At 43.4% G+C, this 16,993-nt stretch overlaps 2 protein-coding genes across 2 annotated transcripts; both read right to left on the bottom strand.

Moving 5' to 3' along the window:
• On the bottom strand, nt 1-4,212 carry LOC119479875 (toll-like receptor 13). Its single transcript, XM_037755850.1, has 6 exons — nt 3,351-4,212; nt 2,283-2,845; nt 2,057-2,204; nt 1,587-1,957; nt 1,187-1,280; nt 1-1,110 (listed from the first exon to the last, which is right to left on the bottom strand). Exons 1-6 carry the CDS (start codon nt 4,173-4,175, stop codon nt 355-357), a joined length of 2,757 nt encoding a protein of 918 aa, XP_037611778.1. The 5' UTR covers nt 4,176-4,212; the 3' UTR covers nt 1-354.
• Nucleotides 4,213-5,942: 1,730 nt separating this feature from the next.
• Nucleotides 5,943-11,926, bottom strand: prr35 (proline rich 35). The gene is made up of 4 exons (XM_037754335.1): nt 11,842-11,926; nt 11,187-11,221; nt 7,643-9,187; nt 5,943-7,523 (listed from the first exon to the last, which is right to left on the bottom strand). Exons 3-4 carry the CDS (start codon nt 9,040-9,042, stop codon nt 6,710-6,712), a joined length of 2,214 nt encoding a protein of 737 aa, XP_037610263.1. The 5' UTR covers nt 9,043-9,187; nt 11,187-11,221; nt 11,842-11,926; the 3' UTR covers nt 5,943-6,709.
• Between the last annotated feature and the right edge of the window lie 5,067 nt (nt 11,927-16,993).

The following is a 16,993-nucleotide window of genomic DNA, read 5'->3' as shown; positions in this document are numbered from 1 at the left end:
AAGACATTTAAAGACATCACCCTGGACTTTGAGAAACTGGGATGGACATTTTATAGACCAAATGATTAATCTAGAAAATAATTGGCAGATTTGTCGATAATGAAATCGTCGAAATCAATCAATCGAAAATAATCATTACTTTCAGCCCTACCAATAGCTTATTCTTGTCATTATCAATTCCTGTACTATAATTTCCAACTAAATTGATTCTACTTGGTTATTATTTCGTAATTTCTTAACTTTGCCAAGTTATTAAGAGCCTGCAAATTAAAACGTTACAGAAACAATGCACGATACAATTCACAGGCAGCGAAAAGATAATTGTGGGGTATGTTGACATAGTTAACATTTGGTCTAGCCAATTAGCCGTGCCAAGTCTTGTTCTCCACCTCTTCCTCCCTCCTCCTCCTCCTCCTCCTCCTCATTGTCCTTTAAAGCATCGATCAGTCTGACCCAGAAAGCGTCCTGCTCCTGTGGTTCAGGCCACATCAGGTAGGTCTTCTTGCGTACGATCTTGCGTAATCGTGTGTAGGGAGACAGACAGAGGTCAGGTATGTCCTCCAGGAACACCAGCAGCAGGACATCACTGCCATCGCAGAGAAGCCTCAGACTGGCCAGCTGAAACTCCAAGGAGCACCACTCGCTTCGCAGGAAGTGACGTGTCACCACGCAGATGGTGTGGCGAGAGCCGTAAATGGCGGCCTCGATGTTCTCCAGAACAGCAGCGCCGGGGCGAAAGTCTCTGTGGTGGAGGCACAGCCTGAGTCTCGGTGCACCGGCAGCAGGCCTCTCTAGATTGGGCACCAGCTGTTCCATCACCCAGGCCTCGTCCTTAGAGCTGTAGGAGACGAACGCGTCGTACTGGAATTTGGCTCCTGCTGCCCCCCTTCGTCCACGTAGTTTAGCCCTGAGGAGGAGCAGCAGGTAGCGCAGAGTGGGGCCCTGTGTGTGCCAGACCAGACACACGCATACAAACAACACGTCCACCACAGAGAAGGCGACGAAGAGAGTGAAGGAAACCTGTTCGTAGGAGCAGGCCTTATCGTCAAACTGCCACAGGTAGGGAGATCTCCTGTCGTTGTCACAATACAGGCTGTACAGGTAGGACACCTGGAGGGAATTTAAGACAGCTAGTTACTTTATAACATACATTAATACTTATCACAGTTTCTGCAGCTTCTATTACCTGTGTATGAGTGTCGTGGATGGCCCAGGACTTGAACCAGGCGTTATCACAGGTACAGGTAAGTGGGTTTTCTGTAATGTCCAAAACACGCAATCTGGAAACACAAATATACACCAAGGATTACGTAGAGGTAAAGTGGACACAGAAGCAGTACCTAAAGTCCAATATGCTGCTCATTCATATGTATGGCTAAACCCCTTACTGTATGTCTGTTTTTGAGTGGCTGTCATACTATTTTTTGGATGCAGATGTGTCCGTTTATTTGACAAGTAGGATATGAAAATCAAAATGTGTCTTCTCATCTAACTCTTGGCAACAAAGCAAAATAAGGGTATTTCACAAAATGTTAAACTATTCCTTTAAGAGCTGCTTGCTAGACATTTCAGTGTAGCTCCTCTACCTTGGCAGAGCGTCCAGCATCGCTTTGTCCACAGTGTGCAGATGGTTTGACTGGACTTTGAGAACCTCCAGTGTATTATCTGGAGGCATCAGGTTAGCAGGCAGAGCGTCAATGTCCGCCCTGTAAAGAGTCAGCTTCTTCAGACTTTTCAGAGGGGAGAACACTGCGCTCAGGTTGGTCGTTTTCATAAGCACTCCAGCTATGTACAGGAATTTCAATTTGACCAGAGGAACGAAGGCGTCGGCATGGAAGTCCACCTGGATGCTGTGCCCGATGGCGACTGAGGTAAGTTGACGTTGACCTTGGAAGAAACGCGGTCCAATGACACCAATGCCTTCACCTCCGGGCCCCTGGTAGTTCATCTCCAGATACTCCAAATTGGACATAGAAGATAGACAGATAAAAAGATAAACAGATTTATAAATACAGTGCATCACTCTTCTTAACAACTTACTCTAAAAATGTCATACCTCCAGAGAAGTAAGGTTGATGAAAGGAGATTCATAGGATCTAAAATGAAGGCGGTTGTTGTACAGAACAAACTGCCTCAAATTGGTCAGGCCAGACAGAATGTATGGTGTCAGCCTCTTGATCCGATTCCCACTCAAGTCCAGGTACCTAATGGACAGATGGATGTGTTAAATGAATGGACAGTGTGGAAAATTGAGGAAAGATGAGGCAGAGAATAGTCCATACGTGAGCCTTGTCAGGTCTTGGAAGGTGCCGTCTTCGATGAAATCAATGATGTTTAAGCTGAGGTTGAGCTTCTTTAGCCTCCGCAGCTTACTGAAGGGCTTCTTGCTGATGTATTTCAGCAGGTTGAACTGCAGGTAGAGCTGCTCGAGTCGAGTAAGGGCGCTGAATACCTTTGATGTCAACTCTGTGATTTCATTTTTCAGGAGAGACAGGCGAGTCAGCTTCTTCAGAGGGATGAACCAGTTGGGGTCAATGTCACGTATTTTGCTCCTGTCGAAGCTTATAAACTCGAGGTGGGTCAGGCCTTTGAACGCGTCCGGCTGAATGTCGAGCTTATTTTGATTCAGCTGCAGCACTTTCAGTCCTCGGTAACCGTCAAATGTGGTATGAGATATCTGCTTCAACCCACAGTTGATGAGATAGAGTCTGCTCGTATTGCCCCTCCCCAGCGACAACTGGGCGACATTCCCAAGTTTTGCATCCATAATAACAACCACAGGTGGAGTGTCGCAGTCCAGCAGGCTCGAGTTAGTCGGAGGTAACCTGGATCCTTTCAAGTCAACCTGTATCAAAATAAATGTACATAATATTTCTTTTAAAAGGGACAGTGTGTAAGATTTGGCGGCATCTAGTGGTGTGGTTGCAGATTGCAACCAACTGAGTACCCCTCCGCTCACTCCTCTCTTTCCAAGACTGCGGTAACGTGAGCCGCAGAGTGCAAAACCGTGGTAATGCCATTCCCTCGCTCAGAGGCCATCCTTACCATAATAACACTACTTTAGGAGCAACGTAAGTCTGACTTGGCGGTACCACGTTTTGCACTCTGTGGCTCACATTACCGCAGTTTCACAAGCTGTTGGAGAACTACGTTGGCCTTCAGGGAATGTAGAAATGCGAAAGGCTCTCTCCAGAGCCAGTGGTAGATTTGAAGGGCTCATTCTAAGCCAACGAAAACACAATAATTCTTAGTTCCAGCTTCTGCTAATAGATCGCCCAAACTGTTACACACTGTTCCTTTAAACACATTAAAAATAACATGGATTTTGCATAAGCAACAAGTGCACGTACCTCTACTTTCTCAAGCCGGTCCATTCCTTTTAGCAATCCGCAGATAGTCAATGGAGATTTCTCCACAAACAGAGAAAATGCCACCCGAGAGAGATTCTTCTTTGTCTCCGCCAAGAGTCCCACCAGCACTTCTGCTTTAACTCCCTGACAAAGCAGACTCGTCAGCCGGGGGTTGGAGGCAAAAACATCAGCCTGCAGCTCCAGTTTTGAGTTGTTGGACAGCCTGATGAACTCAAGGGCAGGGAAACCGCTCACATTAAACATCCTCTGGATGTTGTTTGCAAAAAGATCGAGCCGCCGAAGAGTGGAGGATCCACCAGAGTCCCCACAACTGAAGGCCTTGAGCATGTTCAGGGACAGATCGAGTTCTTGAATCGCTGGGAGGAAGTCAAAGATAATCGGAGTGATTGTCGCAAGTATGTTGTGGGTCAGAAGCAGGGTTTGTAGCCTGGTGAGCCCATCAAAGGCACTGGGGTGGATGTGTGAGATGTTGTTGCAGGTGAGGTTGAGACAATCCAGGACACCCAGGCCTCTGAATTCTCCTCCTTTAAGAGAGACCAGCTGGTTCTGGCTCAGGTCCAGGCGTTTGAGTCCAGGCACCTGACTGAATGATCCAGGTGGGATGACTCTGATCTTGTTCTTGGACAGGTTGAGCGTTGTTATGTTATCTGGGATCATGCTAACGACTTCAGAGAGGTTAGCGATGTTCTGGTTGAAGCACCACATGACGTCCGTCATGGGGAAGTTCCGAGTGCAGCCTTTAAAGCCAAAACCGCAGCAGGCCGAGGTGTTGAGCAGAAGCAGGAACAGGACCGATTGCGCCATCGTTACTTGACAGCACAGACCGCAGAGGTCAGACCAAAGAAATCTAAAAATATGTTGAGATAGATAAGCAAATGCATCATGGGGAAGTTAAAGTATAATCTCACAAGGTAGCCACACTGACATTTTCTTGAAGAGATAAAGCATTTAAACCTATAATAGCTGATTTTTTGGGGCCTTCTGTCAGCAAACATGTGCTGCCGGTGGCCTAATACTACGCTACGAGAGCGGTGAGAGTGAACCAACAGCGCAAAATTGCAGAAAAGTTAGTTGCAGATTCAGGTGATAATTGTAAAACTGTAAAACATAATGCACTCTTTAATGAATACAGCATGGAGATACAAGTAGACATGACTATGAGTGGAAGTAATCAATTACAATTCCTTAATTAAATCACAGTTTTTTGTGTAATTGCAAGTTTTTGGATTGTGTTTTGAGTCATTTTTTTAAATGAAAAAAATCCATTTCTATTAATTTTAAGCATGGTTCAATTAAACTACATGACTAAATTTTAAATAACACTACATAAATACTGCATCAATCGTATATTAGCAATATGAGGAGCCAGAGTTGTCAGTCAGACTACAAAGGAAATCTGACCTCGCTTTGTAACCATTGTTATTTTGATCAAGTAAAATGTTGGCAACTTTTACAGAGCTAAATATAAAATATAAATTTTCTTCTTTTACTTTAAATATTACTCTAAATATGTAAATTAACTTTGATTTTGTCTAAATTTGAATATTTTTAAAGCATGTTCCAACCTTTACAATTATAAAATATTACAACATACCCTTTAATGCTCCTCTTATGCTGCTTTAACATCCGCAACTGCACTTCCTTTAACTCAGTTATCTCTGCATGTCTACTTAAATCATAAGCTTTTTGAGGAAGGATGTTGTTTACGGCTCTGATGACTGAGAAAATGTGGCTTTAAATCATTTGTCCACATGAGGGAGCTACCGACTTGGATCCTGATTTTAGTGAAGCTACAACAGAGATAGTGCAATACTTACTTTCATGTCTAAAACATCTAAATTGGCATTTAGCAGAAACCTTAAAACGAGTCAGACATTATGTCAACATTTAGATTCTTTTTTTAGGGAGAGTCTGTTAGTGATACTAAACTGTTTGGTTGTTGGCTTTACACACAACTACTGTAAAACTCTACATGAATACTGCCAAAAATCAAATCATTTTAAAGCTCTACTTTAGTGAGAAAATCAAGCAATGAAAAATGTATTTTTTTGTGAGAAAACATGAATGCACAAGGTCAGGAGTTTTTTTTTCTTTTTGTAAATAAACAAATATTTGCTGTGGTGGTCTGATGTTTTCATCTGATGCTTTTAACATGTCTTAACACTGTATACGAATAACAGCTTTTTTTTGTTTTTAAAGAATGTATTGAGTTAAATTACAAATATGATTTTTGTAATAACCCAACACATTCAGCCAATATCAAATGTTAATTGAAAAAAAAAAAAAAGATCAGACTGGCATTTTGACCTCTCCAGTGTGAACATCCACTGTGGGCTCTTCTGGTCGTGGCAGCTGACCTTTGCCACCGTGTGTGTGTGTGTGAGTGTGAGGGTGGTGAAGGGGCCGGCGGACGTGGGGCAACCCAGCGCTTGGTGCCCGTCCTTGGAGGCGACAGGTAGTCCTACGTTTAGTCTACGTGATGCTCGGCCCCGGGGGCCCTGACCTTTGCAGGGAGGCCCCTCGATCCACGAGCACAGAGGCACAGGTGAACCCGCTGGTGGCGATTTAGCTTAAGGAGCTGCTTCACCTTTAGCACTGTGTCAGGGCAGATAGAGGAGAGTCAGGTGGTGCTGCCACTATGAGTCTGTTTGTCTCTTATTTAGACTTTAAATGATAGTGATGGCATTTCGCCTCATGGTCTTTACCATCGAGACTGAACAGTTCAAATGTTCAAATAATATACAAGTTTTTGACTTTACACTCCGTTCCCATTTCCCCTTTTATTATTCCACTTGCATAAAAAAGAAGGAAACTATGTTTTTTTACTCAGTTTATTCAAAGAAATACAGTGTGTATAATACAATTTATTGTCATCAAGTGAAATGATGCAGTCCAACATGACATCATCCCTATAAAACCATTTTTACCCTTTTAAACATTTTACTTACATTTATTGTAATTACAATATTTACAAATCCATTCAAAGGATTGTCTCTCAATATGATTTTTTTAATGGACTTAATTATTCAAATGATCCTGATGGAGTTTATTGTTAAGTGCTTATGTTACATTTTTAAATAATTTGTAGGAGAATCTTATTGTAACAATCAATGTCCGTAGTGCATTTGTAAGACCTTTTTTTTTTTTTTTTCAAATATTGTCATTCATTCCCTGTTTGTCTTATAAGGTGCAACATGTTTGAGGTTTTTGTGAAGTTGAAAGTTAAGAGTGAGAGTCCTCTTCCAGCCAGTGAAAATCAAAGGCATGCCAGTATTAATGAAGACAACTGCATCGGAACAACTGTACGGAGTCGGTTATATTACAGTCAGAAGAATAGTTTAATTGTCAGTAGCTGTCAAAGGGCTCGGAGGACACTGGGCTTCTAGTCGCTGTATGGACGGGGGTCTCTTTGGGGTTTTGGCAGAGGAGGGGATGTCGGTGAACACCACTGAGCGGCCGTCTGGGCAGAGCAGCACGCTGGAGTCCGCCTCGCACTTGGTGGTTCTGCTCGGCCACAAGGCCTCAGCAGAACTGGGCCTCATGCCGAGACCGCCTGGAGATAAAACCTCTGTGTTCACCACCGACGCCTGACTCATCTTGATCAGCATGTCCAACGACTGCTTACGGCTCTCCAACGAAGCCTTCATCGCCTTCCTCTCGTTCTCTTCTTCCTCCCTTTTCTCCTCCAGCTCCTCGTCCTCCTCCTCCGTCTCCGTCGCGTTGCCTTTAAGGCTGCCGTCCTCTCTCGCGCCGCGGTCACCGACCAAATCCGTCGAGTCCCTCTTGACTGACAGGTCGAGAGGCCCGTCGCTCTGGCGAGCCGTCCGCTCCAGCGCCTGGTGGATGTGGGAGAGCTCGCTGCGGATTTTGCCCAGGTGTTCCCAGAGGTGGCGCTGGGCGGGAAGGTCCTCCTTCTCCAGGTGGGAGATTTTGCGTTCGGCCTCCTGGTACTCCTGTAAGGCCTTGGAGAGGTCACTGAGGAGAGCAGCCACTGACTCTGAAGCTCCCTCCCCCATTGTCCGGGCAGCAGTCGGGTCCTGGCTGTTAGGACCCCCACAGGTGGAAAGAGAGGATGTTTCACTGTTGGGACTGGTGAGAGGGTCATTGTACCACAGGTCAGTGGGCCGGGTCGGAAGCTGAGCATCCTGTAAACTGAGGATGGGAGAAATTTAGGGCTTTTTACTTGTAAATATATCATATGTGATACTACAGTATAACAAAATGACACATGATGGAAAAACAATAACTTGACATTTTATGGAAATCTTTACCTTCCATGGAAGAGAAGTTTGTCCGCTGCCATATTAAGAGTTGATGCAGTCTGAATATTCTTCAGAAGGTCCAAAGCGAAACCACCCACGGCCGGCTTCTTCTCCACAGGTGCCTCGTGGTTCCCCAGCGGAGCCCCCGTCCTCTTGAGGCCCCAGGTTGCTTTGCCTTCCTTGGCGGTAGCCTGCAGTTTATCTCCCAACCTGTAGCCCTGTTCTGGAGAGTCTCTCTGAGGTGACGCCCAGCCAGCAGGGGAAACGGTGGCGGTCCCCGGCCGCAAAGCAGGCACTTTCCACAGATTGACTTTAGGCTGGAAGCCGGACAGGGGATTCACCTCCAGACTGTTTGTGGACGTCTTGAGCGCTTTGCTGGCTTCGCTGTGACTGGAGGCCGCTCTGAACGTGTGCTCGCACAGGAACGGGTAGTAGAGGCGCGGGGGGAGGAGAGCTCTGTCTGTGTGGGCGCTGGAGGCCGGGTGCATCAGCTGAGCGGCCGACGCCAGGAAGGGAAGCTGGGCGAGCTGCGCGTGGGTCTGGGCGGAGATACCCGTGGTAGCGGTGGGAATAGCTGAGTTCATGTAGGAGAAGAGGCTGGGGCTGATGGGGTAGCCCACCCCGAGCACTGACAGGTTGAGTCCGGTCGGATCCTGGTAATCCACCAGGTTTGGCGGAGGAGGGTAACATGGGATTGAACTGCTCACTCGGGGCTGAGCACCCTCAGCTTTGGCCTTAGTGTGGCCGGACGCCAACAGCCGCCACTGCTCCGACAGCAGACTAGGAGCTGTCAGATACGTCTTGGACAGCTTGTAGTGTTTCAGCTGGGCCTCTACCTCTACTGAGCGTGCTCGTAGAAGCTGATCTTCCAGGGAGAGCATGTCAGCCATCAGAAGCTCTGACTCTGGCTGTTTGATTTTCCTGGTAACGCACTCTGCAGGGTCTCCTCTGTTGCGGTCTCTGGAGCTCTCTTTCGTGACCTCCAGCCCCTCTCCTCGTCCTCCCTCTTCTTCATCTTCCGGTCCTTGGCTTTCCCTCTCCTCACCATCCTCCTCCACGGCCCTTCGGTGCCTTTGTCCCTCCTCCGTCCGCGTCACCTGCTCCAGTCCGTCTTTCCCGGTAACTTGATGGCCGTGCGCCTGCTGAAAGGGTCGTAACTGTTCCGGGTGCAGGAGGTTGCCCTTTTTATACGGCCAGTCGGACTCTATGAGCAGAGAAAGGGAGTTCTTGCACAGGCTGTACTTCATGTGGTTGTACAGGTGGGACTTCTCCATGCAGGTGAAGGGGCACTGGAAGCACTTGTAGTTGTAGGGTTTGCCCCACGGCCGGGGAATATAGTGAGGCTTCTTCGGCTTGCGCTCCTTGTGTTTGCTGGCAGACGACACTTTACAAGCGTCGTCCTTGGACATGATTGATTCTTGATATTTATAAAGATTGTGTGATTAAAATGATGATAATTCAAGATTCAAATTCTTAGATTGTATATCTTTTGTGCCAGGGTTCATTTCATTGGTTTTTCCTCAGTTTGGTTCTGAAAAAGAGCATTTCTTGAACCTGTGAACACACAAGACAGTTTTGTAAGAATAACGTTTTTTTAAAACAGATGAGAAACAACAATTTACAGATTTTATATTTTTTACTTATATTTTTCAATTCCACTTTATTTGTTCTGAAAGTAGACAGCGTGCAGAAATGCAGCTCTGTAAGACCTCTAAATATAAAGTTCTGTGTGCACTGAAGGGTGCTATATATCATTATGCACATATGTGTATTAAGAGAGCCCATTTGTTGTCTGCCTAAGCCGAGGGTTGCCACTAACCTAACTGCAGGGAGGCCCACGCTGCTCTGTTCTCACTGTACCTGCCACTACTCATTAGTTCCAGTGCAGCACCGGGCGCTAGCAGGGTCCAGGGCTGGGGGGCAAACGGGGGTCGTCACAGGGGACTCTGCACCTGTGCAAGGGGGGGGCCCTCGCAACACTAACAGGCCTGCTTGCTCGCGCTTAGGGCCGGACCCTCGGAGGCCGGCTACAGGCGCAGCGCGGCCAGGCTGAGGGTTGCAGGTATGGAGGAGAGAGGAGTTGGGGGTTTGAGGCCTGGTTCCTAATGAGAGCCTGGCGTCATGCCTATAGGGCGTCATTAGTGCCAGGACTGGGATCTGGGTCAGGACATGATGCATAAGTTCAACTGCTCTCCTGAACTCTGTCTCGTCTTACTACTTCTGCATTTAGAGCTGGGTCATATTATAATACTCAATAAGCAATAATAGCATGTATTTTGACAGGTTATCTTTTAATTATAAGATGTATTGTATACAAAAAGGAATTTAAAAGGCTTTAATTATCGTGATTAATTTGATACTTGATGTATTTTATAAGAGAGGGCAAAAACCTCTCAGCACCAATTAATCTAATGACGGACATTTTGATTAATTTATTATTTTTAACATGATTTTATTATGTCTTTCTTCATCTATAAATGTGTAGCAAACAGCCGCAATTCAGAGATTTAAAGAGATCAATTTACACACTGTCCGATGTTTCTCTCTCTTATGTTTTTTTTATATTTCTATCCCTCCTCATCATCCATTGGCTTTAGTTTAATTAATACATCTCTCTTCTCTAATCCCCCTAAAATAAATTAAATACCCTACAATAAATGTTTTTTTTCATCTGTTAAATTACAGAAACTTTGTGATCTTTTTCTACTTTAAGCCAGGCCGTTGGGTGAACCCTGCGGTGAAAGAAGAAGATGTGAGGAGGAGTGTGCTCCTCAATTTAAAACACTCTGCTTTGAGGCTTTTTATTTTGTCTTTTTTTCCCCCCCAGGGTCATTCAAAGATGAAAGTCTGTGTGATGTTCAGCGTCCGAGGCTGAAGTAAAGATAAACTTCACCAACCAATCTTTTTCTGTCTTACACAGACGGCTCATGACAGAGTTTTTGATGTAAAGGCCAGCGAAGCAAAACACAGGTGATGGATGGCCGGTTATATTGAGAGACAGCAGACAACCTCATCTATAAAACCCACAGCGCGGAGAGTGATGATGAAAGACACAGTGAGTCTAACACAGGATGGCAGGCTGTTGCCGACTGCTCTCCCAATTGGACCCTAAGAATTGGCCCGTTTTGCGGCTGACCATTTGATTGGCTCTCTTGTCCGCCCCGGGGCTCTGACCTGAGCTTTGAGCTCATAATGGAACCTAACAGCTGCTGCTACGATCCAATCAATAAAAATCATTTTTACAGTAGTTTTTTTTTCCTCTTCTGGCCACTGCTATCCACTCGCCTCTCCACTGACTGTGCACTTTGGCCCCCCGCTGCCCCATATCCAAACCCTGCGGTCTTGTTTTAAGCTTTTAGGGGTGATGATCAAACAAGCCTAACCGCTTGAACATCTATTGTTCCAATTAAGGAGGTTCACCACACTAAAAGCTTTGACAAGTTACATGCAACAGCAACCACACCACTGACAGCCTATGGGACGGGCTGTTTGTACAGTAAGTAAATGCACACAACGACTGGAACTGAAAGTGTTTTATAAATTCATACTTTACCTATAAGATGGTTGTCAGGATGATGAGTTGGTTATCTGGAAAAGAAGAAAGATTACAAATTTATTGTCATTAGTCATCTTAATCTCTGTTTCATTTTCAACATAATAACAACTGTCCTTTTAACTCAATTTGATATTGCAACCAAAAAACATTTTTATACAAACAAAATAAATGTATTGTATGTATGAATTGACACATTATTTACTGGCATTTAAATTTGACAGACAAACATCACATGATGCTGCAGCTGATAGATTAATAAAAGCTTTTAGGGTTAAGGTTTAGGGGTTACTTGGGTTACAAGAAATGCATTAAAATCACATTTTATAATGCTATATCACATGTGTAAAATTAGTGGCAGTACAGTGTATAACTTTAACTTTAAAAGTATATATATGGCAATAAAAAAAAAATATTTTAGAACATTTTCTGACCACATTCAGTCTTACAAATTAACAATCATTGCATTAAAATTAAAATTGAAAACTTTTCATTTTATTTTTAAAAAACTACAAAAATAAAAGACAAATTAAATAAAAGCACAATGTACATCAGGCCTCTCCTTAAGTTCCTTTATAAAATAACACTTAACAAACTAACCTGCTTGCACACCACGAGCTACTTGAAAGTGGAGGAGAAATGTATTCATCCGTACCTAGAGAGCGTCCCGGTGAGGCTGGCTGTCACTCCTCTGCAGCGGCACAGAGAGGGCAGCGCGTCCCGCTCAAATAGGAGCGCAGGAGCGAGTGTGGAGATATATATTGACTGGGAGCATTGCCCGCAGGCACTACAATACAGCAGCTCCCCATCCCCACCTCCTCCTCCTCTCCTCCCTCTCACCCTCTCCTCCCTCTCTCCCCCTGGATTGTCAAATGTGGTCTCTACCTTGCAGCCAGGATGCAATATAACAACTTACACAATATTGGCAAAGGTTAGGTTGGTGATGGCTTCTTGTTAAAACGGACGGTGGAGATGACTTTATTGTCTGGGTCTCATTTTTAAAGGTAGATTCATGTTTGTTTTTATTGTTTTTAAACCAAATTTGCACTGAAAACTGAAACAATTACATATTTTTTTTAAGTGACATTATCTGTGTTTATCTGATTATTAGCAGCATCCAGGTGAGGAACAGAGGTTGTTGAAGTCTAGCGTTTGTTTTTAACCCTTTTGAAAGACTTTAAAAAAAAAAAAAGATTATACAAGAAACAGTGGAGACAAGAGGTAAGACTGAACAACCAGCTGAACTGGAACACCTGACCAATCACAGTTTAAATTTAAAAAAAAAGACCTGAAAAACAATTTCTTATCAATAATTTCTTGGTTTCAATCAACTTTCATTTGTCAAATGCAAATATTTCACGATGAAAATTACATGAATATCAGTAAATGCACATAGCAGGATGATTTCCAGCAGATATAAGTAGAATGGAAAGACATAACTGGCATTGTATGAACTTAGTTAAATTTGGAGCAATGTCACAGCCTTAGTTTTTAAGTTTTAATAATTTTATCCCTCTGGTTGTTTTTTTTTTATCTTATTGACTTTTATTTAATTTAACATTTTTTTGTTGTAATTTTCAATCTTGCAAAATTGTAGATATTGTTGCCCACTTTTTGTTGTTTTTGTTTTTTGTCTGCGTTGTTTCAATCTCATGTTTGTATGAGAAGTGCTATATATATAAAGTTGAGTTTAGTCCTCCAAGTGCTGCAAGAAAAAAAGGAAGGATTTGTTACAGATATCTTTACATATGAGAGAGCTTGCATCTCTCGCTTCTGCTGCTCTAAAATACGCAGTTAAGCATTTGAATACAGACTTTTGTCCCCTATTTCACCATTCATTTTTCCTCACCATATCTGTCTTTGTAATTTGCAATGCATTATATTAAGGGCTCACAAGATAGGCCTTTCAAATTTCTGTGATCGTGTGATTCTGTGATGTGATAAAGGTGTGTTTATCTGCTCTTGTGCACCTGTGTCTGCGTGCCTCTCTGTGACTGTCTAACACAGTATCTATGAGTGTGTTTTTGGAGTGGCTGGGGGTTCTTTCCACTTCACTTCACCTGCATCACCAACAACATGCAGACAGCCGGGCGTTGAGGGGTGTGTCAGGCATTTGGAGCAGCAGCCTCCCTCAGAAAGCAGTGATTAGTGGAGTGGTACGGGGCACTGGATGGGTTACTGGCAGGAGATCACATCCGATGACTGACATGTGTCCTCTGACAGTTCAGACTCTTTTCCCTTGAACTCCTCTTTGTTTGTCCTCTCCCACTTTATCTGCCCTTCTTATTTATCTCTTTGTCTCCCACTCACTCCTCATCTCCTATACCCCCTTCCTCTTCCTTTTCTCTTACCCCGTCTCCTAAATCGAAACCCAACCTCTCAATCTCCACTTTCTCTCCTCCTTCTTTCTTTATCCATCTGCTCTCTTAGCCTGTGGCGGGCTTTGGGTCAACTCCAGGTTTCTTCATTTCCCTCCTCTGGCTGGGTGGGAAGCGCGCATGCGAGCCCCCTTTGAGAAATGTCAGTGTCCGTGTGCTGGGAAAGTCGGGGGCCCTTCACGAGCCATCAGACCCGCTGTCACACCGAGGCGGCCAAATGGAGACTGACAGGCCACTCCATAGAGCCTAACCATCTGTACCAAATGTGACAGCAGGGGAAAGAGGATGTCTGGTAAATCAGGAGGAACGACAGGAGCGCACTGTGACACGGAGGAGGAAGTAGAGAAGGAAGAGGAGCAAGATCCTCCACTTCTTAAAGCACGGGGCACATGGGAGGTGATGTCAGTTATTTGTCCAAGAGAGAGTAAGAGACTGTTTCTCTGCAACTACAGAGACACTTGGGAGACAGTGTCAGTTTCTCCTGTTAAGTGTAAGCGTGTTAAGTGAGGACTGACTCCTTCAGTGCTGCCACTTCCTTCAGCCTCTTTGTTGTCGGGAAAGATTGTTGGTATTGGAGATGCCAAATGTCTTAGCCTGCATAAAGTCTTGTTTTGAACAAACACTATCTATCGCTATGCTTTCTTTAAACTCCTACTAATTTTGTTTTAAATACTAAGAGCTAGAAGTTTCCATAGATAACAAATATGTCATGCAGAATAAAATATAAAAGAACCTCAGGATTGAAGGATTTGAAGGGTGTTTTTCCTCCTGAATCAAATGGGTGATCTTGAATAAAAATAGTATTGTATTGCTTATAATATATCCACAGAGCCAACAAGGGCATACTGGGTTGTAAACTCATTAGGTGGACACATTTAAAGTTATCATGAGACTTGCATCCTCCCCTGGAATAAACACTACGTTAAGGAGTCATAAAAAGGCATACAGATGTGAAAATCATCAGTAAAATGTGTGCCAGAGAGGTCATTGCCTTTGATGCAACATCCTAATACATACACTATATTTAATGACACTAATAGACGTAAGAAGACGTATCTCATAATAAAACATCCTGCTGTGGAAACAGGTAAAGCAGCCCCCGATAGTTCAAAACAGGATGCTCAATCTGGCCACATGTAGTGTGATATAATGCCCTGCATCATTCAGCTTAAGAACTGCTCAAATAAATGTAAATGTTCTCGTTCCAAAAAAAACCCCACTTTTTTAAATACAGATCAAAATTATATTTCAACCAGTCAGAACATCTCATTACCAATGCCACCTCTTTCTGCTCCATAACTGCTATGGCAAAGGCAAAGTTTCTCTTATATATGACCTATTGGTCTCTTGGCTGATCAAAAGTTGTGTTCAAAAGATGATGACGTGATAATAATCTCCTCAGTCTACAATACACGCTTGGTATCGCTGTAAACTAGAAATTCTACCCTTTCTGACGCAACTAAAACGCAGCTCAACTCACAGACACAGCGGGTGAAACGAAGCTGTCAAACTTCACATTTTATGGTCACACTTATATAAATCTATGTTATGTTTGCCAAAAACTGCAGATTTGAGGTACTTACGGTTCTATAGTAAAGTTGTGGCTGATGGGAAGTCCGGGTGAGTCTCAGGCTGAAGACAAGCTGACCTCTTAGTCAAGTTTGTCTGACTTGCACTGCCGTTTTTTCCGAAGGATAGAGCTAAGGGACAACAGGGCAAAAAAAAATACTTTTTCAAAGAAAGTGTGGGGGCCGTTTTTACAATATATTGAAAATGGTGATTTGAATGATGTGCTTGCCTAGGTAGAAAAGAGACACAGGATAGATAGGTAGAATGTGATATGTATGCTTATTTTGATATGCTATAACACTACCAAGAGAAATGAGTATTGTCATCACTATGTGAAAACCAATAAACACATTGATTAAAAAAAAAAAAAAAGATAACTCACTCACAATAGTATCATCTCAACTGGTACGAGTCGAACCAACAGTCAAATGAGACATATCCCTACACTCATCTGCACTCTAAAAAAAACTATTTTATCAGACATCCACTAACAAATTATATGTTGAACATATTGATCCACAGTTTGATAGGAGTCTAAATGATTTTTAAAATCTATTGGTAGTTCATTGTGGCTAAGATGTTTTCCTCCTTTGGTACTCTGTTCAGATCTACGGACACAGAAACATTGCTTTGTATTTCCTTTATCAGTTTGTTTTATTTATTTTGAGTCCACAAAAGACTGTGTTTACTGTAACCTTCCAAATTTGGTTATGTATAAAGGATTGTTTTATGTATATATTTATTGTGGAAGGTCTTGAATCACTTTAGCCTGCATTTAGTGATTAAATTAATATTGTGACAAATAATTAATGTTTATTAATGAAGGAGGATATATGTTACACTATCATTTAGCCAAGCCTGTTTTCTTCATTTTTTTCTGGCTTTTTGTTTGCTTACTCCCAATACTCCTAAGTCTAAATGTAAACTGCGATGTTTTACCTTCAGCAGCAAAAGTATGGATGTGAAGAAAGCTGAGACTTGCAGTGTGAACACAGAACTCTCCTGGCGAGTTAAGAGAGTTGAGGGTCCTTATGGAGCGGCATCTGGGGAGGCTGACAGGAGCACTCTATTACCACTCAGAGAAAGGAACCGGAGGGCTGCAACAACACCGCTACCAGGGAGATCCAGCTGTGCGGATGCCTCCAAACACACACACACACACACACACACATACACAAAGACACACAACCAAACCCATGCAAATTAAGAAAAAATCTACATGCACCCACCATCAGACACAATGGATTATATGGAGTAATAGAAAGATACACAGATAGGAAGATGGATGACTTAACAGCGACCTCTAACCCAGGGTGGGTCTTTCCACTGCCTGAGTTTTAGGCCTGAGGTGGAATAGCTAACAGCTCCTCTCTTAGTCTGTGCTGCTGGGCACATTAACTAAACTCATATCGCTCTCAGCCACTATCAATTATTCACCCACCCCCTCCCTTCTTTCCCCTTTTCCCCTCGTTTTCAAAAGGAGAACAACTCCAACAGTCTTTCCCAGCTTTACTAACACACAGCCGCAGTGACTAAACAACCCTTGGTGACTTCCTTTGGTTTTCTTTAGCACCTAGTGTGTTTTATGACTTCAAATTATCATTATAATCTTAATATTCTTGCTAACAGCTGACTTACATCATTATTGCAATAATATAGTTTATATAGACTGCAGCTGCTTCGTGTATAATTGAGCTAATTTTTCACAATGTTGGAGCATAAATTGAAAAAAAAAAAAATCCTTCAAGGCACTTCAGCAGTAACGGAGCAAGTGGAGCTTCAGTGTTTTGCTCAAGGACACTTCAGCAGGATAGAGCCTCAACAACGAGGCTTGGATACAGTCTTTCAAACTGCTTGGCC

The sequence above is a fragment of the Sebastes umbrosus genome, chromosome 20 (genome assembly GCF_015220745.1).
Source record: "Sebastes umbrosus isolate fSebUmb1 chromosome 20, fSebUmb1.pri, whole genome shotgun sequence".
In the NCBI taxonomy this organism is placed as follows: domain Eukaryota; kingdom Metazoa; phylum Chordata; class Actinopteri; order Perciformes; family Sebastidae; genus Sebastes; species Sebastes umbrosus.
This window is presented reverse-complemented; position numbering and strand designations above follow the sequence as displayed.

Excerpts from the sequence above, each read along its gene's own strand:
- LOC119479875 (XM_037755850.1), bottom strand. The coding sequence starts at position 4,175 with ATGGCGCAATCGGTCCTGTTCCTGCTTCTGCTCAACACCTCGGCCTGC. Across the intron at positions 2,846-3,350 it reads ACCGGCTTGAGAAAGTAGAG|GTTGACTTGAAAGGATCCAG; the intron begins GTACGTGCACTT and ends ATTTTGATACAG. Across the intron at positions 1,111-1,186 it reads TCCACGACACTCATACACAG|GTGTCCTACCTGTACAGCCT; the intron begins GTAATAGAAGCT and ends AATTCCCTCCAG.
- prr35 (XM_037754335.1), bottom strand. The coding sequence starts at position 9,042 with ATGTCCAAGGACGACGCTTGTAAAGTGTCGTCTGCCAGCAAACACAAG. Across the intron at positions 7,524-7,642 it reads AAACTTCTCTTCCATGGAAG|TTTACAGGATGCTCAGCTTC; the intron begins GTAAAGATTTCC and ends TCCCATCCTCAG.